The following is a 27,122-nucleotide window of genomic DNA, read 5'->3' as shown; positions in this document are numbered from 1 at the left end:
CTGACATAACTGCTGCCTTGGCTAAGATCAAGCTAATCAGTCCACTAGCAGCCATTGTATACAACCACTAACCCTTTCTCTCAAAAACTCATACTGAAGCAGGTCAGCAGAAGAGCGAAAACATCTTTCTCATCATGAAAATCTCTTGGTGTTGTTTTTATTCATAAAATGCAGAAACATGGTCCAGGTCGAGTAAAACTGACGCTATACTACAGCTACATCCGAGGTATTCACTGCACTGGAGGCAGCCATTGCAAACAGTTTTGAGTACAACTAAACCCTGCCCACAGGTACCGCCTCGTTCTTCTCAAATGATGCTGTTAGGGTTAGGGCTAGTGGTGCAAACAGTGTTCACTCTGGCAGTTCTCATAAAAGAGCCAGCTCTTTGAACCGGCTTGTTTTCTAACTGCACACACTAGAAGTGAAAGCACCAACAGCATCTCATACCAACAGTGTGGTTTAGCTATGTTTGATCTAGAAATGGAGATAAAGTCTAACATGGGCTGTGTTAGGTTATACTCATATCACAGAGGCAATGATTGATGTATTAAGCACAGGAATGTGGATGTTAATCTGCAAAGAGAATGGAAAGCAGGTAGAGCTAGCACTGCTAACTTTAGCCAAATTCTGCAAGACAAGTTGGCTAAACCCAACTATTATTTGTGTTTAACTGGATTTGAAATATTCCCCTACAAACATCTTATTTTTCTCCTGGTGCCTTTATAGCCAGCATCAAGTGGACACTCAAGAAACAGATTTTTTTTCTCTCTTGTGCCCTTTTGTCCCTTATGCTTGGAGGATGCAACTTGTAAACAGCACAAGTCTTACAACAGTCAGCAATCATAAAATAACGCTCATCATCACGGGAGGCATCAGAACAGCTTTAATTTGCTCCCTATACACAGAAGTGCAAAGTAACTGCTACCAAACGGTTAAGATTAAAAAGGGTACTAAATAGAGAAATTTTTCCTACTGTGTCTTCAACTTGGTCATCTTCATTATTAAACATTCGACTACTTTATTCACTGTTGGTTATTTTGAAGCTGCATCAATTTATCCGATTTTTATACATTCATTACGTCTAACTGCAACGTACCTGAAGCTTTCTGTTTTTTGTGTTAAAAGTTTTTTGGCTTGGCAAAACTTCCTCTACTGACAATAAATGAGAGCAACACATAACACACATGATTTGTATGATCACAGTGGTATGGCCAAATAACATGCTACATGATTGAATTTATTTAATGTAACCTGGAGACATCAAGTAACCCCAACCCATCCAGGAGACATCATCAATATTTACAGAACTGTACTTTTTATTGACAAAGTACTTGTAAAATCATATTTGTAAGGTTTATGAGTTAACTGATTTTCTACCTTACATCTTCATCGATCCAGGCGTCACCGCTGTGACCGCGTCCTGACATGGAACTCAGGCGCTCTGCACTACAGTGACGACGTCCAACTGGTGCGTGAGCTGAGGGACATGAACACCGAACGTGAGGCCCTGAAGAAGGCCATCCTCGACATCCAGTTCATTGGCAAGGGAACATACACCGACTGTGCCATCAAGAGGGGTCTGGCTGAGCTGCTTGTCGGGTAAATAAACGTGTCCTGAGGTATATTCAGTGATAAGAAGAGTGCTGTCATTACTAAGTTTGTGTCTGTTTGTGCATGCAGAGGCTCTCACTACCATGAGAACAAATACATCGTGGTGGTGACTGACGGTCATCCCATCACCGGGTACAAGGAGCCGTGTGGTGGTGTGCAGGAGGCCGCAAATGAGGCCAAACAACATGGAGTCAAAGTGTTCGCTGTCGCCATCTCACCTGACCAGGAGGTACCAAGTTCAGAAACACACCAGGCTAAAAACCCACCTAATTTGACTCAGACTTCTGATTACTTGAATTAACAACAACAGAATCAAATTTAATGCTTAAACAGATTTTTCAAGAGGATATGACTAATAACAGAAGAGGATCAGGACAGCAACGTATCTTTAAGTGAATTAAAGAATAGGGACAAAAATGAAATAAATGTAAGGTGTAGTGTTGCACGGTACACTGAATTTTTTCTGTATTTTTCTGTACTTTTTATTATAAACGTTATGGTACCAGAATTTCCTCGGTGCCACTCATTCACATATGGCTCTGGTAGAATTAAAAAGTTTGACACGGATCTTCCACCAGATGGCAGTGTGAGCAAGATAGGCAGACTGCGTCAGCAGCGAAGTAGATGGCTGTCAGCTGGTTCCATTGGTGAAAAGAACGGGCTACCTTATCCACACAGCTGACGCTGAACAGCGGACTTATTCAACTTGCATGCTAAAAATGCTACGAAACAGTTTTTACAGCTAACAAAAGATCACCAAGAACCTCAAACACAGAAGTGTCTACAAAACTCAACTAGTTAGCATAGAAGCGAGCTGGCTAGCCCACTAGTACGGTGATGATAAGCCTAGCGTTAGCAAATCCATAGCACGAGCTATCACAACCACCCTGTAGCAGACCTGACAAACTCACAGGAAACGTGAGCTCTGAAACGACAAGTTTATGATGCTAAAGTTATGAGGTGTCTTTAGGTCCCTTTAAATGACTGAATAGCTAAATAGCTTACAGTAGGGCTACTAATATACTGTATGTTACATATAACCACGGTGGCTCTATAGTGTGAGATTAAACTATTTTTAACAATTAACAAGGTAAAAGTCACACTTCCCCTAAGAACATGTTAGTGCCAAGGGTTAACAAAAAGCTCTGGATAAATAAGAAAATAATGTAATGAGGTCACTGGAGTAATGTTTTAGTATGAAAGGCCTGCTAATAATAGAGTCTGTTTTATTTATAGAATAATATGAGCATTGTTCAGGGAAGTCCTGAAATACACAATCCTGTTTCTGATCCCTAGGTATCGAGTATCAAACTTATATCGTCTAAAATTTCAAATGTTTTAGTATCGAGTATCGTGATACCGCGACTGGGCATCGGTATTGAAGTAAAAATTTTGATGTTGTGACAACACTAGGAAGGAGAGTCAGTAATCAGAGATCAGAAAAGCGTTTAGAGTTTTGATGGAAATAACTTAAGGTAATGGTCTGAGGCATCCCTCAGTGTATTAGGCTTAGTGAACAACAATGACATTATGCAAAGAATAAATCAAGAATGGTAAAAGAATGAAGTTAAGTGATATTTCATCAGTTTAAAGTAAAACCAGGTAAAATAACTTAGAACAAAATAACTTAGTATAAAGTCATTAAGTTACAGTAACAGAGTAAAGTAACTAAGAGTAAAGCAACTGAGAGTAAAGTAACAAAGAGTAAAGTAACTGAGTAAAGTAATTTAGAGTAAAGTAACTAAGAGTAAAGTAACTAAGAGAAAATTAAGTGGCTCATAACTGTTCTGAAAGTGCTAATTTATATTTTTGTTATAAGTAATTATAACTATAACTTTAAAGGGTTACTTCAACATTTTGGCAAATTCACCCATTGCCATAATTCCTATAGTCTTAGTAATAGGTTTGTTTACTTTAGTTGTCAGTGCAAGCTGTGTCTAGATCTGGGGGGACTGATATACCAGCTGCACAGCTAACGCTATCTAAGTAGATGGTATTTTTTGCTTTACCTCATCAAACACATCAAATACACAATCCAACAACTCCAAAATGCTCTCGTGGACAAGTTGTGCTGTACATTCACCACACTATGAAATAATCATGGAACGTCACGAGACAGAGATGTTTTAAAGTTAAATGCAAAGCCAGAACTACACTCCAGACATGGCTGCTGCACTGTGTCACTCCGCCCAGTGGTTTACTCAAGAAATAGTTCAGAGTATTTGCTTCATGTTTCGTAATGTTACATAATTACACGTTATTATTGCATAGCTTGGTGAATGTGCAGGTCACAGCTTGTCCGCCAGAGCATATTGGAGTTGTTGGAGTAATAGAGCTTTTACTTTAAAGTCAATTTTAAAATATAGTAAAGCTACTTAAAGTATTATAATTTCACGAAAAGATGCTTTAAATAAAGTTACTTCTAGTGATGACAAGTAATCAAAAGTGGAGATGCCTAAAGAAAAATAAAGTCAAATTTAAAAAAATAAAATAAAATTACCTAAAGTTAAATTAAGTAGCTTAAAGTAAAGTAACTTAGAGATATTTAAATGAGGTTAAAGTCCTTTCTATAAAGTTGCATAAAGTAAAGTAAAATATGGTAGATTTAAGTAAAATAAAGTTTCTTTAACTGAAGTAACTTAAAGTAAAGCTACTTCCGTGATATGATTGCAAGTAAAGATGCTTTAAGTAAAGTATTAAGTTAAAAAGTATAAAGTAAAAGTAACGATGCCTACAGTTCAGTAAATTTAAGTAAAATGAAATACAGAGGTTTACAGTAAACAATATGTTACAGTAAAGTAAAGCTACTTAAAGTATAAAACATATGATGCTTAACACACTTTATACTTTATACACTTTAAATATAGTAAGTCATAATAAAGTTATTTAATCAAAAGTAAAGATGCTTAAATTTAAGTTAAGCAGATTAAATAAAAGTGATGTGAACTGAAAGGCAGTATTATAAAATAAAGCCATCAAAGTGAAGCCAGAACTTAAGTGGACACAGAGATATTCAGACATGCTCAGTAACTCATGTGAGTTGGACTCAGACATAAAGAATGAGAATAAGTTAACATGTCTTTGTATGAAAATGTCTCTGACAACTGTCCAAAACATGGAGGACCAGAGGCAGCATGCTTAGAGGCATCAATCAGTCCACCAGAATTATTTCCTATTGTTGAGTTTGCATTACTGCGTGATGACTGTGTTTGTATTGTGTTTGTGTGCAGGACACCAGGCTGTCTCTTATCGCCACTGATCAAACCTACAGACAGAACTTCACCGCTGCAGACGACTCCAGATCCACACATATGGGAACCATCCGAACTATCATTGATATCATCGTATGTCTCCTCTGATGTTCTCATCTCCTCTCTTTTCTCCTTTGTTTCTTCCTCCCCCCTTTTTTCTTTTCTTTATGAAAATAATTATGTGTAGATGTTTGCCTAATCTGTTTTTCTCTCATTTTCAGACCAATGAAACAAAAGATACGGTAAGTCCTTAGTGCACAAGCAAAATACTTTATTATTTTTTGATTGTACTCGTGCATACATTACTTTGATGCTGATCAAAACATTTGGCAGTTTTGGTCTTTGGAATTATTTTCTGGGGAGTAATGATAATTTTCTCCTTTCACAACTAAAATATGTTAAAAAATGTTTATGCTGATGCAACATGAATATAATTATAATATATACCACTCTAAAGTCATGACATTAGAATGTTAATAAACCTCATTTCTCCAGTTTTAAGTGGCTGGATTTGTTTGTTTAATGAAGTAAATTGTGAAGAGTTGCAGTCAGGTTGTTTACAGAGTCTGATCTTTTCATTACCTCTCTCTTGTTGCTGTGTGAGTTTCTCTTGGACTCTCTCATGCTCAGGAATCAGGGAAGGGTTGGCTACAGGAAGCTGAAATTAGCTCCTAAAGTAAACTGAGATAACCGTACTTTCTCAGACTGTCCTACTTTTGCATCTCCTACAAAATCCTCTCTGTTTTCGCTTACATTTTTGACAATATTCCCAGCCAAACTGCCAAATGATTAAAAGACACAGCTTTAAAGAGCTGAGTTACAATAAATAACCCGATTATATATCTAAACATACGTTCTTATTCTTCTTCTCTTTTTTCTTCCAGTGTTGCTCCTTTGACTGCAATGTAAGTGCCTCATTTCTGATCTATTACCGACTTAAAGTCATCTTCGTCAGTGTTTCATTAGCATTTGTTTCACAATTTGTCTTAAATGTTTCATCTGCAGGCTAAAGGAGGGCCTGTAGGACCACCAGGAGATCCTGGCTCCAAGGTTTGATGATAATATAAAGTCAAGCATGTAACCTGTGTTAAAAACTACTAAGTATATTGCATAAAAAAATGCACCGATGTAAAGAAATCCTCTCTTTCACCAATACTCAGGGAGAAAGAGGCAGACCAGGGATGCCTGGAGAGAAAGGAGATGTTGGTAACTTGGTGAGTAATTTGTTTCTCCTCCATTAAAGACATAAACATCATGAGCATTTCATTATACTTTCAAAATGCAACAGTTGCCATGTCTCTTCATAAATGTAACGGATGCCGGATGATGGTAAAGCTGAGATATGTCTGTTTCCATGTTTCAGGGCAATGTTGGAGATCCCGGTCCTATTGGTTACAGTGGAATGAAGGTAAAGTTGTTTTTTTTTCTTCATTGAAGATGCCAAAGATATTTAGCTGAAGCAGCACTGATGCAATAAAAACCCTCACTAATGGCTGATTTATGAAAATCATGAAGTGAAATAATTGACTTGACTTGGGTGGAGTCATACTGAAATTACACAACAAGTTTGCAGTTAAAAATGTAACCACAAACACATACAGTCAACGGCCACTTTTTTAGGTACACTTTGCTAGCACCAGGTTGGGCTCCATTTTGCCTTCAGAACTGCCGTAAGTCTTGGTGGCATAGTTTCAACAAGGTATTTAAAACATTCGTCAGAGACTTTGGTCCATATTGACACAATACCACCACGCAGTTGAGACAGATTAGTCAGCTGCACATCCATGATGCAAATCTCCCATTAACCTTGTCATTAGATGCTTAGTGCTTTTCCCCAGTTAACTGTGTAATGGCTCAGCTTCTCTGCATGCTGGTGCACATTTGCAGTTATTGGCTCACAATACAATAAGGGGAGCCTTAAAGCTGTCCTTTTTGTCTTATTCACAAAGTTTTAGTGTGTGCACTTTTTTGTGAAGATTTAGCAAAGCATCACACTGTTTGTCTGCACAGAGATGAACACGTAATCAAGCATGTTTATGCAGCAGAATTGTGTCCTGATCTCTAAACAGTTCATGCTTCATAAAAACTACAGTGCACTTTCATCAGCTCTCACAGACAGTAGACTAGTCTTTAGTCTTTTATGCTATGCTGTGAGCATCCTCATCATTAGAGGCTTAATGCAAGAAGGCCAATTAGCATGAAAAGGGGTGTTTTTCCCCCAGATAACTGTAATGGCTCAGCGTCTCTACGCGCCTGTGTGTATTTGCAGTGATTGGCCAGCAACATTAAGGGGAGTGTTAAAGCTGTGCCTTTTGACTTATTTGCAAAGTCCTAATGTTATTAAAGCATCACAACCTTTGGCTGCACGGAGATGGATATATATTCTAACATGTTTACAACTGACAAATAACAGTAAATAAACTTTTATTTCTAACCCATCATATGACACATCTCCTGTGTTATCTTGTTTGAAATGAGTATGGAGAAATGCTTTAAAGAGAGCTTATTTTAACCAGGGATTGGGGAGCAGGCATCTCCTCTCTGGCATTGTGGCTTGGAGTGAGCATATGTGTTATACAGGGGATGTGACATAATGGGGGATGGGGATGATGAGGGGGTCAAACTGAAGCAAAAGATGCAAAGGATTTGGATTTATAGAAAATCAGTATATATTTATGGTTCTGTTATGGCTCCAGTTATGAACCAGTACACCCAAGAAGTCTTCTGAGAGGACTCAAGGACGATTGGAGCAATGGTGTGGCATGCAAATCAAGACAGACAGATGGACAGACATGCCGCCAATTATAGTAGTAAGACATGATGCTCTGAAACACTGAAGGAGGATCTGAATGGGTACATTTAATGACAGAGTTAATGAGAAAGTGTCCAATTACTCCTGAGCTCCATACGATACCTAATGATACTAAGAGTTTAATTTTAGCATGTGAAGTGTTGATTCGTTCCTGTGTGCTTAGTGTCATGAACTAGACCTCATTTTAACTGAATAAGTAATTTTGACTACATGAGGTCCACCACAACCTCCAGTTACCATATATTCATCTTTACAGCGACACATTTGTAGAAACTTTAAAAAACAAATTTGTAATGAACATAAGGAAGCAAAACTTCTTGACTCAAACCTGTCAATCCATTTTAATCCTTGTGTTTTTCTGTTTTTAGGGAGACCGTGGAACCAGAGGAGAAAAGGTACTATCATAGTACCCAAGTATAAAATGTCTTCATATACAAATAGTTTCTTCTTTGCTGTGCTGTTTGGTTCACAACCATGGCTGACTCATGTTTTTTGTGTTTTCTCTGCAGGGAGAAAGAGGTCACAAAGGCTATAAGGTAAGTGCTTCACCAACACCCAGGGATCTTCAGAGAGATGGTCTGGCATCCTTAATCTTTATGGAACCAATTTATTAAACTGTTTTGTCTTCATCCTTCCTCAGGGAGACAAAGGTTACAGAGGAAACGACGGAATCGATGGACGAAAGGTGGGAAACTGACCTAAAACATCCAATATCTCAGCTATTGTTCATTCTTTGTTATTTTAAATGTTTCTCTCTGGTCATCCTCATTAGGGTGAACCTGGTTTCCCTGGTCTCCCCGGCTGTAAAGGATCACCTGGAGCTGATGTAAGTTTTGCATCTCAATCTCAGATTAATCTCTCCGTAACAGCCTTGAATTTTGACCTTAACCGGAGCTCCACTCAGACTTATGTCATGCATCGCAGAGAGTTTGAATCACAACCAGATGGCAACAAATCAGACGACACTAACACAGTCTGACAATGACTTTAGGTTTGAAGACTGGGAGCTCACAACCAGTCAGATGTTTGAGTGAAAGGACCCACAACTCACTGTGTATATTTCTATTTGTAGCCTTAAATTCTCTTTGAGCCCAGCCACGTTGTTTACTGATTAGCTGTTAGCGACAGCTGCCTGTGTAGAGACATCTGATCAGCATCACCCCCCCTCACTCTGGGTCTGGGCCCTAAAAGAGGGGTGGACTGAGGCCGTGGGCTCTTAATCACGCCTCGTTTACATTCTCCACTGTCAGATTGTTTAAATGGAGCCATATAGTCCCACTGTAAACAAACATAAACTTAAACATGAGTGTACATGCATGCAGCCTCAGACACTGTTGTGGCTTCAGCTGCTTATGATCATTCACCCATACAATCTGTGTTTCTCGCTTTCAGGGTCTGCAGGGAGAGCCCGGACCAAAGGGAGACCCTGGTTCATATGGACTGAAAGGAGCAAAAGTAAGATGGAAAAAAAAAAAAAAGAAAATACATGTGCACTTTGGGTGGGCTTTAATAAGATATTGTGTTCTTTTTTAAGGGAGATCCTGGAAGAGATGGAGAACCAGGACGGCCCGGAAACTACGGCGCCATGGGACCTCAGGTGAATCCTTCGAAATAGAAACAAAAGACAGACCTGTACAAAGACTGAAAAGGAAATCTGAAACGTGTGAAATATCTGTGTTGTTGCAGGGAGATCGAGGCCCTCGTGGTCTTGATGGGGACAAAGGAGAGCGCGGTGATGATGTAAGTGGTGAAGCTCCTTTTTAACGCCAAAAACATTAACTTTTGTTTGCTTTAATAGCTTGTCTGATATCCTGCTGTGTCTGTGTGTTTTAGGGTACACAGCCCACTCCAGGACTTCCCGGGGAGAGAGTAAGTCAGATTAAGATTGACTTTTAAATGTTTTGTATAAAAGCAGCCAACATTTATGCTAACATAACATTTGAAATTCCTTAAAGGGACAAATCGGAGAGAAGGGCGAGCAGGGATCCCGTGGAAACAGAGGGCCAAGAGGAGAGCCGGTGAGTGGCGGAGAAGGAAGAATTAAACTTCTTCTTCACTTAAGTAGAAGCTTCAACACTTGTGTTGAAAACAGTAAAAGTGTAACCTCTTATTTAACTTCTGTATTAAAGTAAAAATGATGAACTCACTGTATAAAAGCATAAAGTGATTCCTTTATATAATAAACATTAGCTTTGCACCAATGTGCACATCTGTGGAAGTCCTTTACCCCTTGAAGTCCACAAGCTATATTATTGCCATTTTATTAATACTTTTCTTTTACAATATAAACCAATCAGAAAATGTTAACCATGCTAATGTTTGGTATCAATTCTTTCAGTGCAACCTCAACTTTAAGAAATTAAAACTATTTTTTTTTTTTATTTAAACTACTGTACTACTATTTAGGCATTTCCTCTTAAATGTTATTTGAAAGAATACACTGTGTTCCAAATTAATATGCATTTACTGTTTTTATTCATTTTATCCTCAATAGTCTATATAATTATCAGTCAATAGGATTTTTAATTCCTCAACAATAATGTTGAAATCTGGATTTTATTTGTCAAATTTGTTTATATATATCTATCTATCTATCTATCTATATATATCTATCTATCTATCTATCTATCTATCTATCTATATACATATATATATATATATATATATATATATATATATATATATATATATCTCTACAAAACGACTTTATTATTATCCAAAACCAAGTTTCAAAACACTCAGTTGTTTCTAAAATTGTGTATAGTTCCTGCCTGGATTTCCTTTGAGGGTACCAGATTTGCCTCCCAGAGCTGCTGTTTTTTAGGTAAACTGCCATCCAACCTCACAGAGCTTCCTTTTAAGGATACTCCACAGGTTCTCAATAGAATTGAAGTCAGGGGATGATAGTGGCCACATCAAGGCCTCAGCACTAGTTTTTGCAGCATGGCATGGTGCATTGTGTTGCATGAAAATGATTTTACTCTGAAAGGCACTGTTCTTTTTATACCATGGCCGGAAATGGGCAGTCAGGGACTCCACATATTTTGCTGAGGTCATTTTGACACCTTCAGGCACCTTAAAGAGGCCTACCAACCCACTTCCTATGATTCCAGCCCAGAACATGACTCCACCTCCTCCTTGCTGACATTGCAGCCTTGTTGGGACATGGTGGTCATCCACCAACCATCCAGAACTCTGTCCGTCTGCACCATCCAGTGTAGCACAGCATTTATCAGTGATTAAAACTGAAAATTAGTCTTCATAAATTTCTAAGCTCCACTGCAATCATTTCTCCTTGTGAGCGTTGGTTAAGAGTGGCTGAAATACAGCTTTACACAGTAAAATCCACTTAGAAAGTCAGTGTGTCTGCTCTAGTTTACTTGGAACTGAAATTCAAATGCAAGATCATCAATGATAAATCTGATGCCCAAGAGAGTATTTCCACCTTTTTCTTTCTCTTTTTTGTTCTAAGTGTATCTTTTGCATTATTTTATCAATTTATGTTTTTTTTATATTATTAATTGGTTTTAAAACCAAGAAATCGGCCTTGACAGAGAATTATTCCACCTGTTCACGTCTTGAAATTGTTGAGGCCAAACAAGAAGACTCATAAATTTCAAACCTAATTTGCCTCAAAGATTCAAGACTTAAGATTGATATTTTTATCTGGAGCACCATTGGCCTGACTTGACGTGATGTTTTACACATAGCTGGTGCAGCAGGCTTGTGATTAGTTTATGTTATCTATGTACAGAGATCGCAGCCCTCCATGTAGGCGGCTTGGGTTCATATCCAACCTCAACTCTTTTCCTGCACTATCCACTGTCCTGTCTCCCTGATAAAGGCATAAAAAACAAAATCAAGTTAAATAATAAAAGACTGATTTTGAGTTGATTTAATTTTTTATTCAGTTTTTCATTAGCGATATACCCAGCTCAAAGAGGCTTACAAACCACCATTCTAACAAAGAAAGAGCAGAAACCAATAATAGATGCTTTACAACACCAACAAAATAAACTATTCTGATGTCTCTACCAGGCTTTAGTGACATGTGACCAACTCATACTCTACAAGTAAACAACCACCCATGCTGTCATAATTGGTGCTCTCAAGCATTTCAGTCTGTGATCCTCTGGGATGATTTTTAAATCTGTTGACTTCAAGAACCAGAGGAAAAAGTCCTGTTCTTACCTGCACTCAGAGGTCTCTGACTTTGTGTTAAGTTTGCTTGTTAGATATGTGCAATTCAGAGACTGGAAAAAATGAAAATACAGCGCTGTGCTGTGGTTGCTTAATCAGATAAAACATATTATTATCAGACAATAGGTTTAGTCATCAGTCATTGGTTCGTTGGAGCTGAGAGAAGTCTTTCTGTGTGGCGTTAAATTTCCTGCTGCATTTAGTAATATTTTTGCAAATAATGAATTTAAATGTTCAGGATTTATTTTTACCGTGAGAATTAACAGCAGCCCAACCTGTAACAGACTACAAACTCCACACTGCACGTCAACACAGATGTTATTAGGCACTACAGTGTTCTTTACACTCTTTTATAGATACCTTCCCACCTGTCACTGATAATAAATGTTTTTTAAGTTTTCTGGAAAAGTATCTATATACCATTTCACTTTGCCATGAGTGTCAGCTGGTGTTAAAAAAGTTATATTATGTTACAATCAGTTTTTAACAATACATTTCAAACTACAAGTCCCATGATTACAGTTGCGCCACCCTGACTTTGAAGAATTTGCACATTCCAGGACGAAACTTTTTCACTGATCTTACTAACTTTATATTGACACATCTGAATGATGTTTTTGTATTTCAAAGACTTCGCCTGTAAATCACGCCAGAGTAGTCTCATATGAATTTCTCACAATTAAAACAGAATTTCTGATAGCATCAATAATCTGTTCATTTACTTGGACAGTTGCACCACCTGACATTTTTAGAGTTTGAGATGCCAAAATATGAAGTTAATTATATCATTAAAATATACTGAAGGTTTCATAGAACAAATTCATATTTTCCATGAACTGATTTGTTTTTTTTCTAAATTAAATAATAGATTCAGACACAAATATATATTAATGTCATGTAAAAAATAAAAAAGTACCGTAAAGCTCCTAGAGAAAGCTCCCTTGTAAATGTGTTGTCAAATTTTGAAAAATAAAGGAAGTTCTCCATTAGAATGGATTAGTGGTTAATTACCCTTTCTGGAGTGAATTTACAGTTTTACAATCCTTCTCATCTTTGCTGTGAATTTTTTCTAAATGACTAAAGGTCTCAAATAAAGGCTGGCTTATTTATTAGATTGGATTAAATAATAGCCTAGGCTACTGTCAAATTTTTGCTGTATATGCACTTCTCTAATCTTTGGTGAGTGGTAAAAGGAAAGGAGCACCCCCGTCTTTCTGGTTCTGGTGAATTTCCTTTCCTCCTGTGAAATTCACGGAAATGCAGTTTGGCTGATCTAATCCATCCACAGTGACTTTAATGGATTTCAGACTGTTTTCATAAAGTTGTTCCTCTTGTTCTCCTGCTGGTCTGTTTCAAACTTTCTGCTTTTCATCTCTTGAAAAAGTTTTGATCATTTTGTTCTTTTCTCTGTCAGGGGGAGCCAGGAAACCGAGGAGATCAGGGGAGGGAGGGCTCAGCCGGCCCCAACGGAGACCCTGTAAGACTTACTCAAATCTTATCACATTTACATGCACACATATGTGCTACTGTACCACTGTTAGTTTGAGAGCTTCAGGAGGGGAACCACCCACTTTTCTCTCTGGCAGCGTCCTTTTTTTCCACTTGGGGAGGAGAACCTGTGACAAAGTTTATGTGCAGTGTTTCTGGTCCATATTTCACATTGAAGGGAGGCTTAAACAGAGGCGAAGCTGGCTGCGGCCCCAAAGTGCTGCCCACTCCACCTCGCTCCAGCTCCCCTCTCCTCCTGTTCCCAGCCTCTCCTCCTCCTCCTGGGAGCGTCCACACTCACTCTTTCCCCTCTGACTCAGTTCTTCTCTCTGGTCGCTCCAGCCAAAGCCTCAGTTCGCTTTTCTTAACAAGGCACCAGGCACACTAATAATAATAATACGTTACAAGCCTTATTTGTGGTAACCGCCGTGATGTCAGAGCTTTGAATGGCTCTATTGTGCTTTCAGATGCACCTCCTTCTTCTTCATCAGAGTTTGATGAATATTAACCTAACTGAACTGAAAACATGGAAGCATTGACATGTCGGGGTTTACCTCACACAGTCAAGAGAAAAACGGCGCCACACATGCAGTCATGTGCAGCACATCATTAAATACCAGTGGTATTCTGTATTTCATTTATTACACCACATTAGGAGTGGTTCTCTGCAAAGTTTTCTTCACATGACATTGAAAAAGTACATCTCTAAAACTCTTTGGATCCTGTAATTAATTAACAGACGTTAACATTTATTAATCTATTCATTTGGATCCCTATTAGTCACTACCAAAGTAGCAACAACTCTTCCTGGGGTCACAGTTACAATAAACACCAACAAGACTTAGATTAAACTACAGTCAGTCAAAAAGCTCATCTCTCATTGGCTTATATCAAAATGGTCAGAGTACAGTTTGAATGTAATGTTTCCTCTTACAACACTGAGTACAGAAGCTAAACAATGACAGCACTACACAAAAGATACTAAAAATGATCAAATTGTAATCATATATTTAGAATTAAATTAAACCTACTAAGAGAGTCTGAGAAGTTAGATATTGATTTAACCTCTTATAAAACAGGTTTACTCAATGACCTTGTGATGCCTTTCCTCTAAACATGACTACGCTGTCCTGAGTTGGCATCTGTGAGTGGAAATGTAAAACCCATTGGAAGCATGCCTTGTATTGAAGTCATGACCATTATGACTATTTTAGATAATAAAATATACCTGAAAAAGCAGGGAAATAATAATCTTCTTTTTCACCAATGGCCAACCTAATTTTATGCACATTTTGTCGATGTTAGCTCTATCACAGTTCAGTGCCAGCTTTGCAGCGCACCTCATACATCTGTTTATAATGATTTAGACAGTCAAAACCTTTGTTTTGCATTTGAGGTGTGCTGTTTTGTAGAACCATTACATGTGAAGTCTATGACTAACGACGCCACTTCCTCTCTTTCTTCATTGGTGTATATATGCAGTTGGCATTCGCTTCCTTCTTCTTCTTCTATTACCAGTACTTAGCTTCCGTCTCAGATATGCAGTGTCTCACATAAGCGGTCTAGTGGAGGGGCGTTTGAGATGGACGGTCTTCAGCCAGACCCCTCTTAAAATTCACTTCTCTGACTTCTTTAATGATTCGACTTTAATGGATAGCTTTAACTGTGGCTCATCTTTTTAGTTTAAAATTAGATCCAAAGACAATACTCTTTATTTTGGACGAATTAAGAACAAGCTTATTATAAATGACGGTTTGTAGTTCCTTATCTGAATCAATCAGCTGCTGGGAGAAATAGAGTTGTATCATCAAGCTTGATGCAGCTAATGCTGCGGTTCTTTTGTTGTTGAAACTCGTATTCCAACTTGTTTTTCCAACTTCATACCCAGAAGTGGCAAATGGAACAACTCCCGATGTCGTATTTATAACTCGGGAACTCATCCCTGACCTCGATGACACAACATGGCGGCACAGAGCATTAAGTGTAGTCAAAGCTGTGATTTTGACCTTTACAGAACATGTTGCTGTTTCTCAGTGCATTTTTAGAAATGAAAGACACAGAACTACCCTACGGTTGCCTGTAGTTTTTAGCAACAGTCCTGTAATGTATGAAGTACTGCACAATGTGTTGTTTTAACTGCTCATTGGCTAGCATCTGGTCAATGTTGCTAAAAACAATGAATTGAATTTTGAATTTACCCATTATCACAATAAAACAGAGTTGAATAAACGGGATGGTTGCATGTTCTTCATAGACTTTTGCCACCATTTTTTCCAGACACACATTCACGACCCAGCAAAAACTCCTCCATGACCTTCTTATGGGTCCTGACCCACCAGTTGACAACCACTGCTCTAGAATAAATGAAGTTACATACTGTTGCTAAGCAAATGAGGTTAATTGAAGTTAAAGGTTGCAGATTTTTTTTTTTTTTTTTTTTTTCCACATAAAGTCTATGTTAAAAATCTATTTAAAAACACCAAAGCTTAATTGTGAACAGATTATCAAATGTGCCATATATGGAGCATTTGTTATTTTCAAAAACACAGTGTTTAAAATAAGGGGTCAACTGATAATAAACGTTTATAGGGCCAACACTGGACATCAGTAAGTTGTAAGACCAGCAACTGAAATTGGAAACTGACATGCATTTACAGTAAAAATGAACCTTTAGTAAGTGTCAGTTTAAATTTTACGTTAATGCAGTGATTTTATGGAATTAAATTAGCATACTTTTAAATGAAATAATTTTATTGATTAAAGGTTAAATAAAATTCTAACACAGATTATTGGCCAAATTCTGAACATCAACCCTGATAATTTGCCAGGCTGGTGATCATTGAACCCCAAAATATGTGAGTTAGTAATGCAGTGAATAGAGGCTAAAACAGAGCCTAACGGAATTAACCGAAGTCTCATAAACTATTTAAAGGGAGGTGGAAATTTTTTATGTAACTGTTTGTTTGAAACTGTCCTTTGCCAGATTTTTTTTTCTCCAGTAGAGTGAGTTTTTGTTTTTTTTAATGTGTTTTAACTGTGTCTCATTAAAGGTGTTGTTGTTTTTCAGGGCGAGCCTGGCAAGCCCGGGTCTCCTGGCTACAGAGGAGATGAGGGCCCACTTGGACCTGAGGTGAGTGGTAAAATGTTCAAAGCCAAAACAAACCTGCTTACATTACCTGCATTGAGCTTTAAGCAATGGCCCCCATAATGTGTTTCACCATTAGCAAAGGCTTTTGGCTTAGGCCTCCTGCTCCAGGATACAGTCATTATAGGTAGCCATTAAATATGGTGTTTACGCCTACAGTGATCGTCAGTGTTGAAAACATGTCTTTTGTTGTATTCAGGGGGCCAAGAGTGAATAAAACAGCATTTTGATCTGAAAAAAAAAAAAGTCCTTGAGGAGGACCCCTGCTGCCAACCGCAAGATCCAAGCCCCCTAAAAATAGGCCAAAAATATCTTCATATTGAGCAATTATGTTAAGTATTTATGTCGGCATGTTTAAACTATGGATTGGTGTTTTACTGAGTAATTAGATGGCATGAAAGGGATACAAATGAAATTTGTGGCAGAAGATCAGCTCTCTTGAGCATTTCTTCGTTTATTGTCATTAATTTGGCCTGGCCTACAGACATGTTGAAATATTTCCATGTCATGAGTCTGAGTTATTGTGTTCTTCTAGGAGCTGATGAAGAACATTGGCTATTTGGTTATTTACATCTCAGATTTCAGATTGTTCTGTAGTTTTCTGACTTTGTTACCCAAAAAGAGATGCATCAAAATATTTAGTTTGTTCGCTATGATTGCTTTAAGCTAAATGGAGGAGGGGCTAATATTGGTCTTTCTCAGGGACCTGCAAATTACTAAAACAACCCCTTTGCATTTTCAGCAAAAGTCACAACACTTGTTGTTTTACAAGATCAATTATTGCATTGGTGATTTTTTCAACTGAAGTGATTGATTTTGTTTGAAGTGGACGAGGCTCAATTAGAATACGGTGACGTCATGAACTTCGAACCAATCAGAACTGATCAATGTTTAAATAAGAACGACAACCACTGAGTAATCTGTGTAGGTTCTCAGTCATCCAGGTCATGGTTATCCAACACTGATCAAAGGGCAGCTGGACTGGCAACAAATTCTTGAAGATGTTTCGCCTCTTCTTTAAAAGGCTCCTTCAGTCCTGAGAACTTTTTCAGAACACTGCTTTGATCAGCGTTGGATAACCACTGAGTTACTCGATCCTAATCTCTAACAAGTCAGTCTGGCTGCAGACCATACATCTGAGACGCCGTCTCTGTCAGAACAGAAGTGCCGTAATTTGCCAGTACAACAAATTTCCATATTTCCTTTTTTTAAGTTTTATTTTATTCACAAACAAAGTTTGGTAGTTACATTCATGAAATAACCACATTGAAAACATTACAGACTAAGCAACATTTCATAAATAAAAGAAAAAGAAGGTCAAAGACCCACTTAAGAAATAGATACATGAACGGTGGCTTGCTTTAGCTTCGTTAGCTTTAACTAAAACCAACCTAGCTATGCTCGCTATGTAATTAATGTTACTACATATGCTAATTAAGCTCAGTTAGCTTGAGCAATGTAGCTAAAGCTAACAGCTACTTAGCTGCTTTGTGAGATTAGCTTTAGCTGTATTAGCTATATAGCTAAGTTAGCTACCTATCTCTATATCCATGTAGTTAACGCAGCTAACAGGGCTATGTAAGATACTTTCCTGTAAGTTGACGTTCACTCTGCATTATTAAACATTTTATTATCAGGTTTTGCAGGTCAGGTTTAGCGTTTAACTTTAAGTATCCTAACCCTTACCTTAATCCTTATGCTAAACCTAGACGGAAGTTTAATTCCATTTTATTCTGAAAGTTTTAGCATGTATGTCAGGTCTTAAAGAGACAGCATCTCACATGTATGTTCTGCAGCCAAACTCCTGTCAACTCTAGAAAAAGTTTCTCAGCTATCTTAATTTGACTTTTTGAATACTTTTTATCTTTTATTGTCGTGGATAATAACATCCCAAAAACTAATTTGTGCAACCAAATGTTTTTGTTTTGTTTTTTAGTGCTAATTTCAATAACCTTGCAGAGCAGATTGATTGGCCAGATGGTTGTCTGTCATCAGGCACATCAATCCTGCAAAGCTTGAATCTGAAATGTTAGTGCCCGGTCTGAAATTGGACATCACCAATCAGCATCGTTTTAGGAAAAGGAAGCGGTAGCTACGGGTAGGGTTTAGTTGCACTGACAGCGGTTAACAATGGCTGATGCCCATGTAGCGTTTAGCATAGACATAGCTACAGTATAGCGGAAGTCTTTACAGAACTGGGCCACATTTCTTTGTAAAAAGAAGAGCAACGAAGTGCACTGAAAGCTTTTTCATGACAGAAAAGACATTTTCTCTCTTCTCCGGACTGTTTTGGCATGAGTTTGTGATAGTTACAGGCAGGGTTTAGTGGAAATGTGAGCTGGCATACATAATGGCTGTTGATGGAGCGATTAACTCGGTTGTTGCCACAACAGTAGATTTTATCAGATCTGGACAGCATTTATTTATTGAAAGAGGAGCAAAGAACCACACTGAAAGCATTTCCTGGTTATGAATATTTTTTTTCACTTCTCTGAGTCTCTTGACTACCTCATTTTGTCTTGTCATTAGATTGGCTCATAATGGATGAGAATTTGTCCAGTCACCTTCCTAAATGCTTTGTATGGGAGGTTTCTCAGATGAATCTGAAATATATCCAGTTAAATGGATATATGAACAGTCTATCAGGCGTGTCAGGATAATTCATATCATCAGTCATGTGTATTGCAACCATTACCATATAATCTTTTTGTTTACTGATACATGTTTTCACACAATCAGCCTGCAGTAACATGTAACAGACTGCAGTAAGTGACTGTTACGTAACCTAAAATTCACTGTGAAACATGAGAATTGTTTCCCACACACATATAAAACACACAAAAAATCCTTGATAGAATCCAAATGTTTCGGCAAACATGTCAAGTCACATTTCACATGTTTTTAATCGCATTGTTTCTTTCATCTCTCAGGGAGCCAAAGGACCGAAAGGAATCAAAGGAGCTCCAGGAGACAGAGGCCCATTAGGGGAGAGGGTGAGAGAAGGCAGAGCGAGGGGGAGACAGATGCCTGCCATCCATCATATTCACTGCCATAAGTGTGTGTGTAAATATGCATGTGGAGGGATGAATCTGTGAGTGTATTTCTTTGTTTATTTCAGGGAGAGGATGGTGTACCAGGAAACGGCACTGTAGGATGTAACGGTTTCCAGGTATGACTGTTCACACAACAACTCTGCAAAAGTAACAGTCTGTCAGCTCCTACATTATTTTCAAGCATTTCATTGGCCTCCAGTGTTTACAATTAAGATCAAATTGGTAAGTCAGTGAATCATAGTTTTTGATAGAAAAGACAAGAAAAAAACAATTCAAGATGCTCTTTAAAAACAATTCAAATACCTTTATTAGCATTAAGTATGAAATGAAAGTTTGAAATCATGACATAAACTAGAAAAACTGAAAATGGTTTCCACTACATTTTGCTTAAAACAGATAATTCATTTGTGCACCGTCTTTGTTTTGAGGAAACCTTGCTTTTAAATATGGTTTTTATCCAACAGATTATAAAGTTCCCTTAGCTTAATACAGTAACAAAAGTTTCTTTGCAGATTATAACCCCATTCCTATGACAGACTATGCCAAGCATTCTAAGTGATAAAATAAAAACATTGTTAATTTTTAAGCTACTTTTGTGTCCTGAAAGTAAGATTCTGGAAAAGAAAAAAATTTGAAAAATTCCTGGAGAAACAGCAGCAGGCAGGAACCTAAAAAGTCTCTAACCCTGGACGTGTTGTCACACAGCGCTCATGTAGGTTCAGTTTCCACAAAGTAATCCGATTTGGTTCAGTACAGTTTTGCCATGATTTATCTCATTAAACTCTGATCTTACCTGTGTTTCTTCAGCTGATGTCTACTCAGCATGTTGTTGTGGGAAATTTGTCTCTTTTAAGAGATCCAGATCATTTGGCTCAGCTCAGTCAAGCTACTTGTTTGGCTCCCAAATGACTCCTTATTTGGCAACAGTTTTCATTCATCACTTGGTGCCTTGTACCACAAGGTTTACTTGGTTGATAATACATCAAAATTTCAATTAAAAGCAAGCTTGTGACAAAATAATGATGTTTTTTTATGTTAAAAGGGCTCAGCTAACCTATTAACTCAGTATAAGACTCCCCCTGACTCTGGTTCCCCTTCATCTGACTAGATGAGGGTAGATGCTAGGAGGTTTGCAGGACTGAGTAATATTGATTGCCCCCACACCAGGTAAATCAATTAAAGGTCACATATTTACTCCTTTAAGAAAAGTTGGTCTCAGAGGTCCCCAAAAACTGCCTGTGAAATTAAATACTAAAAAAAAAAAAACACTCCAGTATCTGATTTTTGTGCATGTCTTAAAAAAAAAAAAAAAACATTCTTTTTCAGCCCTGCCCAGAACAAGCTTTCTGTGGCTTTAAATGTTACTGAGCTGTCTGACTCCGCCCCTCTCAGGAAATGGTTTTGGCATCATTTATGTAGTTCTACTGATCAGGAGAGGAGAGGAGAGCTGACACTCAGGATTGATCCTGAATGTCAGTTGAACCATCAAACATTTACCTTTTTACTGTATGCTTATTTCCTTTTCAATCCATAACAAGTTCTTTTTTCTTAGTTAAAATCGTTTCATTATAAAAGCAGTTCTGTATACAAACGGGAAGTCTCTTACCCCTAGTTTAAGACTAGAATAAAACAAAATGACACAAACCAATTTTAAATGCAAGATAGTTGAATTTCTAAATGCTATAAATAGGGTACGATCAATCGCAATTTACTACAGAAATCTTTTGCAAATCCTTGCAATTAAAGATTGTAATCTTTTGACAGTCCTTAACAAAATACTTGTTTTTTCATGCATTTGAATCACAAATCAAGATTCTCATAGAAGTTTCTTCAAATTCTCGATGACTTATTAATTTCTTTTGAACTGAAAAATAATTTAAATGTGCAAAGAAATGTGATAAATTATGATAGCTATTAAATCAGCGATAATTCAACGCAGTTTTTAAAATGAATCATCTGAAAGGCTGAGTCAAAGAATGAACTCCTGCAGACACCATCAAGTCGGTATTTAAAGGGTTAACAGAAGGTCATGCAAGTCATGGTCTGTGTAAAATGTAAACTCTGACATTTATGTTTTTTTCAGGGTTATCCTGGGCCCCGGGGAGACCCTGGTGAGCCGGTAAGTTATCTGTAGGATTCTTAGAGAGGTAGAATACTAATGTAGACAGGATGATCTGTTTTTTTATAAAAACAGTGAATTAAAGCTAGAAACTGACATTCCCAAACACTCTTTTAAACTGACATCAGCATGTTTGAGTGCATGACAGCAGGTTATAATGAATAGTCTGTCTCATTTTTCATTGTAACTTCAGGGTGGAAAAGGAACCCCTGGACCTAAAGGAGACGACGGAGATCCTGGAGATCCCGGCCCTGATGTGAGTCTGTTTGTCTTCTCTCTTGATCTCATTTTATCTTCCCCTCGTTTTGTTTCTGGCAGAGCGCAGTAACAGGATGTGAGTCACATTTTTCATGGTTTATGGGCACATTTACATATTTCTTTTTTTATTGCTCTCTTTACATACTTAGCAGTATTTAATAATATGTTTCTTCTCTTTAATTTGTCTTTCATTTATTTTTTGGTATCAGACTCTCACATTCTTCTCTGTTACTCGTCTCAGCCCATCCATCTTATTTTTCACACTCGCCTTCTGTTCTGCAGCTGGAAATGCTTTCTTGAGTGTGTGTGTCATTGGGGAAGAGGGTTTTGAGCTGATGCAGCTGTGTATATGTCGTCGTCAAGGATACCAGGAAATGAGCAGAAACGATGGAGGGGCTGGATTACTCTTTTGGTGTGTGAGCGAGTGCGTTTGCATGTGTGCGAAGGCCATAAGTGTGGGATCTGCCGTGCCCATTTAGCATGTTTCAGTTGACATTTTAACCCTGGATCAACTTGATCGTGTTTATGTTGAAATTACAGCACTTTAAAGGCTGTTTGTACTTTTCTCATCTATGCATTGGTGCAAACTGACCTTTCCTTTTAAGAGCAGTCACACTTTCTGAGTCTGGATTTACAGTGTCGGATCAATTCATCCAAAGTCTATCTACTGTCGCAAAGTGTAGGTTTAGAGGCAGAAGTAATAGAAGTAAGGGCAGCATGACTTTGATTAAAATCATCAGGAAACATCCCATAACCTCTGTAAATGATCTTAAAGTTCCCAAACCACCCACTCTAATGATGTACACTAAATGAGTCAGTTAGGAGGAAACCGTTTTGGAACAAACTTGTAAGGATTTTTTTCTCCATTGGATTTTTCTGGGCAGGATTTCTAACTGAAATCTAAACAATCAAAGCCATGCATCCATCAGGATACAAAACGGCGGTTTTCTGTGGAAAAAATTGGTCACAAGTAAAATAAATGGGATCAAACTGAAATCACGTGAAGTGGGCGTAGCAATAAGTAAGTCTGATGCAGTGGCCAGAATAAGAACTTCTGGGTCCAACATTTTCCCATCTATTCATGGTGAGTAAGAGACGTATTGAGTTAGGAATCTTTAAATTTAACATATAAAAACAAAGCTTACAATACTGTTCTTTCAATCATTAACATCTTGAATTATTTAGTTTGTTTTTAGGCATGTTACATAACCAGTATAAGAGCCATGGATGAAGTTAGGCAGCGTTCAAGAAAGTGCATAAAAGCCCATGAGGAATGAGGATACACAAGTAGATTAATTTCTCACTCTGCAGAGAACTGGCTTTAGACCCTGGCTGGTTATTCTCTGGTAGTATTAAGGCTTCATCAGTTGAGTCTTTAGCCTCCTCACCGACTTAAGAAAGCATATAAGATAAACTTTATTGTCTCACAGAGTAAGAAATTAGTTTTGGGCTCTTTACCCATGCTGCAACCACAGACAACACTCAACAACATTGACATAGGACATTAAGTATCAATGAATAATTCCCCTAAAAAAGTATAGTATATAAACACCATTGGATTGTCAGAGTACCAGTGCAAAAATACAAAGATCAATTGAAGTTAATTCCATTGCCATTGTTTGCTACTAAACTTAGTACAAAAGTAAGGAAATGTGTGTTTGGTAGATTACTGTGTTGCTTCTTAGCGATTCATCTTGTACTGTTGGAAGGTCTGTTATTTCCCTCTTAAATGGTGCCACCACTGTAAGGAACATGCATTTGTGGGATGAGCAGCAGAGCTGAGTATGTCAGTTTGACTCATGAAAAATTTTCCAGATCTCCTCTGCCAATGCCAAACAGCGTCTTCTACCATTGACTCTTGTTTGGTGGATTGGATGATTGAAGTGTGAAGAAATAAGACACACTGGCAGTTTAACAATTTACTCATTTAACAAGAAGGAGCCTTAGTGGAAAAACCATACATAGCTGCAACAGCCCCAAAAATGCTGGGATGTAGTGTGCAACCAGCAGGAGGAGTAGGTGCCAGGCTGTCGGGGATTAGTGAAAATTCTGTTACTATTAATGATATCAATCTGATAACAGTGTATGCAGCCCCAACCACCCGCACCCTCGGTCCCAATGCCCCATTCTTTATTTTGATATCTGGGACAACCCTAGGCTTAGAGATCTGCACACTGCAGCCAAAACCCTTTGAAATCACCGGGCCCCTGAGAGACCAAATGAGCCCACCCCTAGATGGCATATAGTATCAATGTAATTGGATGAATAGTGTCAGCATTAGCCTGGCTAACATTCACCTCCTGGGCCTGGCTTTGATCTTCCTGACTGAAAAAAAGCAAATGGTGGGCATCACAGCATCGCTGCACATGCTGACATTACTGTCCTAGCATGTAAGTTCTCACCCAGCATTAATACTGCAAGTATAACCGTTATAGAAGAGAGACAGGCAACAATAAATGATTTTTTTGACTGTAACAAATAATGGTGGGTGTTTAAGTTTACAATAATAGATTATCATTGCTTCAATTAAGGACAGATCTTGTCTTTGCTAACCTCACTGGTCCCTCCGTGATACAAAGCCCCCCCCCCCCCCCCAATAGGTGGCCTTGCCCTGAGGTGAATATGTGAACAACCAAGTCAGGAAGTTTTAGAGGCAGTCTGCCTGAAGTTCTGGAGAATTGTTCAGGAGTCTGTGAGCAAAAAAGGCCTCTGTTGTGTTTAATAATTATGGACAAGACTTCATGATTTTTCTCTGCCCGACTTTTTCTTCTACAGACCAGCACCTCCTTAGAGCCCCTGAAGTAACCCCCATAAAACAGCAGGTCCTCGTCTCTACCTTTCAGTTTGAGGTTCTGGCAGGCAGATTGTGTTACCTTTGAACAGAGACAGATTCCATGTCCCCCCCTTCTTTCTAGACCCTGTGCTACAGTAAGTTAAGCTAACCTGCTGCTCATAGTGCCAGTAGTATTTGGTACTGATGACAAAGTTTGTCAGCCTTTTTTTTATCCAAAACTTTTAGTATTACCTTCAGCCTTAAATGAACAATCCGCTATCTTTCCTCTGCAGCTTTTCCATTAGTCAGTCCAAACTGAAACACATTAAAAGATGCCATATTTTTTCCATCTCAGTGGAAAAAATGAATGTATTAACTTTTCCCCAGAGGCAGTCATTCATTTTTTCTCTCTTTTGTGAACAGTCACTCATTTGTTCCCATGAGTTTTACATCCGGATGCCTTTGTTTTTGGCGCTGCAGCAGCAGAAAAGTCACCAGTTTCATTAAAGATTCAAAGAATCTAACACCCATGTCTTTGTTGTGATTTTTGTGGACTATATTTGTATTTAAATTGTTTAAATACCTCTACACTGCACAGACATGTAGTTAGTTGCCTGCATTTCTCTGGCCAGAGGGGACAGGAGGGCATCAACAGGGTGTGTCAGAGAAGATAAAGGTGGAGACGGATGAGACCTTTGACTTTTACACCTATTTAACTTTTTAGTTAACATACTGTGCTTATGATGAAATGCATTTTCGACAAGGTACGACAGAGACTCACATCTGGCTGTGCATCGTCAGGAATGACGCCATGAGATCAGGGTCAGGACTTTAGGCAGTGTGATGATATGGCTCTTTCTCTTCACATCAGAGCGTTTGAAGTTGAGAATGCAGTAATTGGAAACGTGTGAGTGTATTCTTATTCAAGGCTGACAGCAAATATGCATGTGGGAGTTTTTGTACGTGCACGCGCATGTTAGTGTTAAAGGCCAGATGGTTGGCATTACCTTTTCTCTCATATCTGTCCACTGTACATTCTCAGATGTACCCAACTCCGATCAAAGAGACAAAGAACTCTGACTTTTCAAGGTTTTAAAGCCAACCTTTTTCCTTTATCTCATCTGTTGCTGGTACGTTGAGCTCAAATACTTTAGTACTTTTTGTGTCAGCTTTGTGTCAGCTTATCATCAGAGAATGAATGGGCCTATCAAGTGTCATTTGGAGAAAATGAAATAGTAACTAAGGGCAGTGTTAAGATATATTGCAGGACTGTAAACAATGGTGACAGGGGTAGCAGTCAGCGTGCATGCAGCTGAAGCAGCAGTTTAATAAGAGCTGGACATCCGTCCATCTTCTCCTGCCAACCCCAGTCATCCCTCTCCCAGGCAACATTTTCAAGTTCCTCCTGAGGGATTCTGAGGCGCCCCCAGGCCAGCCAGTTCTGGGTCTGCCCCAGGGTCTCCAACAAGTTGGACATGCCTGGAAGACCTCCACAGGGAGGCGATCAGGAGGTACCCTGATCAGATGCCTGAACCACCTGAGCTGGCTCTTTACAATGTGAAGGGGCAGCGACACTAGTCGGAGCTCCTCACTTTATAAAGCTGAGCCCAGACACCCTCCGAAGGAATCTAATTTCAATCTGCAATCTCATTCATTTAGTCATTACCCAGAGTTCATGACCGTAGGTGATGGTTGGAACTTAGATCGACAGGTAATTTGAGAACTTTGCCCTCCGCCTCACCTCTTTCTTTACCACAATAGTCGGGTACAACGTCTCGAACACCGATCTGCACCAACCTGCCTGTCATCCTCATGGTCCATTCTACCCTCACTCTTGAAAAACCCCAAGATGCTTGAACTCCTTTTTTTCTTTTATGGCAATACAAGGGAAGAGAAATATGGCAGTTTTTTCAGTAATGGATCACTTTAATGAAAAAGAAAATTGAAGATGGGTGCTCTAAGCTGGCTTTTTAAGGACCTTTGGAACAATTTTAAGAAAAGATTCAACTCTTTTTTTCCCAAAAAATTACTTGAAGTATAACCATGCATGAGTACATGCATTTTTAAACAAACCACGTTTGACTGTATGCACCTTTAAGAGCTGTTTTTGGGATCACAAGTAAAGCATTTAGCGGTATCAACTCTTAGTTTTGGCTTTAATATGAAATTCCCTGCAGCTGTCACCTCTCACCAAAATGCCCTCATGTCTTTGAAGTTTCTGTGTAACGGTATCTGTGGGAACATGAAACTTTAAGACGGGACAATTTTCCCTAAATTGATTTACAATGTTAAGCTCTTTATTCTCCACACTTCAACACTCGGGGTCATAATCTCACAGCGATTTCCAGGCCAGAGAGCAGCAGCTGGAGGAGCTTTAGCTGCTCTCTCTCCAGGCCAGACCTGCCTGTGAAG

At 38.4% G+C, this 27,122-nt stretch overlaps 1 protein-coding gene across 1 annotated transcript in view; it reads left to right on the top strand.

Moving 5' to 3' along the window:
• Nucleotides 1-27,122, top strand: part of col6a1 (collagen, type VI, alpha 1) — a 44,866-nt gene that overhangs the window by 3,431 nt on the left and 14,313 nt on the right. The window contains exons 3-25 of the mRNA XM_041803120.1: nucleotides 1,399-1,599; nucleotides 1,681-1,840; nucleotides 4,842-4,955; nucleotides 5,084-5,104; nucleotides 5,747-5,767; nucleotides 5,868-5,912; nucleotides 6,023-6,076; nucleotides 6,226-6,270; nucleotides 8,043-8,069; nucleotides 8,184-8,210; nucleotides 8,315-8,359; nucleotides 8,447-8,500; nucleotides 9,067-9,129; nucleotides 9,209-9,271; nucleotides 9,361-9,414; nucleotides 9,508-9,543; nucleotides 9,630-9,692; nucleotides 13,289-13,351; nucleotides 16,430-16,492; nucleotides 19,438-19,500; nucleotides 19,626-19,676; nucleotides 21,644-21,679; nucleotides 21,873-21,935. Coding sequence (XP_041659054.1) covers nucleotides 1,399-1,599; nucleotides 1,681-1,840; nucleotides 4,842-4,955; nucleotides 5,084-5,104; nucleotides 5,747-5,767; nucleotides 5,868-5,912; nucleotides 6,023-6,076; nucleotides 6,226-6,270; nucleotides 8,043-8,069; nucleotides 8,184-8,210; nucleotides 8,315-8,359; nucleotides 8,447-8,500; nucleotides 9,067-9,129; nucleotides 9,209-9,271; nucleotides 9,361-9,414; nucleotides 9,508-9,543; nucleotides 9,630-9,692; nucleotides 13,289-13,351; nucleotides 16,430-16,492; nucleotides 19,438-19,500; nucleotides 19,626-19,676; nucleotides 21,644-21,679; nucleotides 21,873-21,935 — 1,432 coding nt within the window. The remainder of the gene's footprint in view (nucleotides 1-1,398; nucleotides 1,600-1,680; nucleotides 1,841-4,841; nucleotides 4,956-5,083; nucleotides 5,105-5,746; nucleotides 5,768-5,867; nucleotides 5,913-6,022; nucleotides 6,077-6,225; nucleotides 6,271-8,042; nucleotides 8,070-8,183; nucleotides 8,211-8,314; nucleotides 8,360-8,446; nucleotides 8,501-9,066; nucleotides 9,130-9,208; nucleotides 9,272-9,360; nucleotides 9,415-9,507; nucleotides 9,544-9,629; nucleotides 9,693-13,288; nucleotides 13,352-16,429; nucleotides 16,493-19,437; nucleotides 19,501-19,625; nucleotides 19,677-21,643; nucleotides 21,680-21,872; nucleotides 21,936-27,122) is intronic.

Source organism: Cheilinus undulatus, linkage group 13, assembly GCF_018320785.1.
Source record: "Cheilinus undulatus linkage group 13, ASM1832078v1, whole genome shotgun sequence".
NCBI classification, from domain to species: domain Eukaryota; kingdom Metazoa; phylum Chordata; class Actinopteri; order Labriformes; family Labridae; genus Cheilinus; species Cheilinus undulatus.
This window is presented reverse-complemented; position numbering and strand designations above follow the sequence as displayed.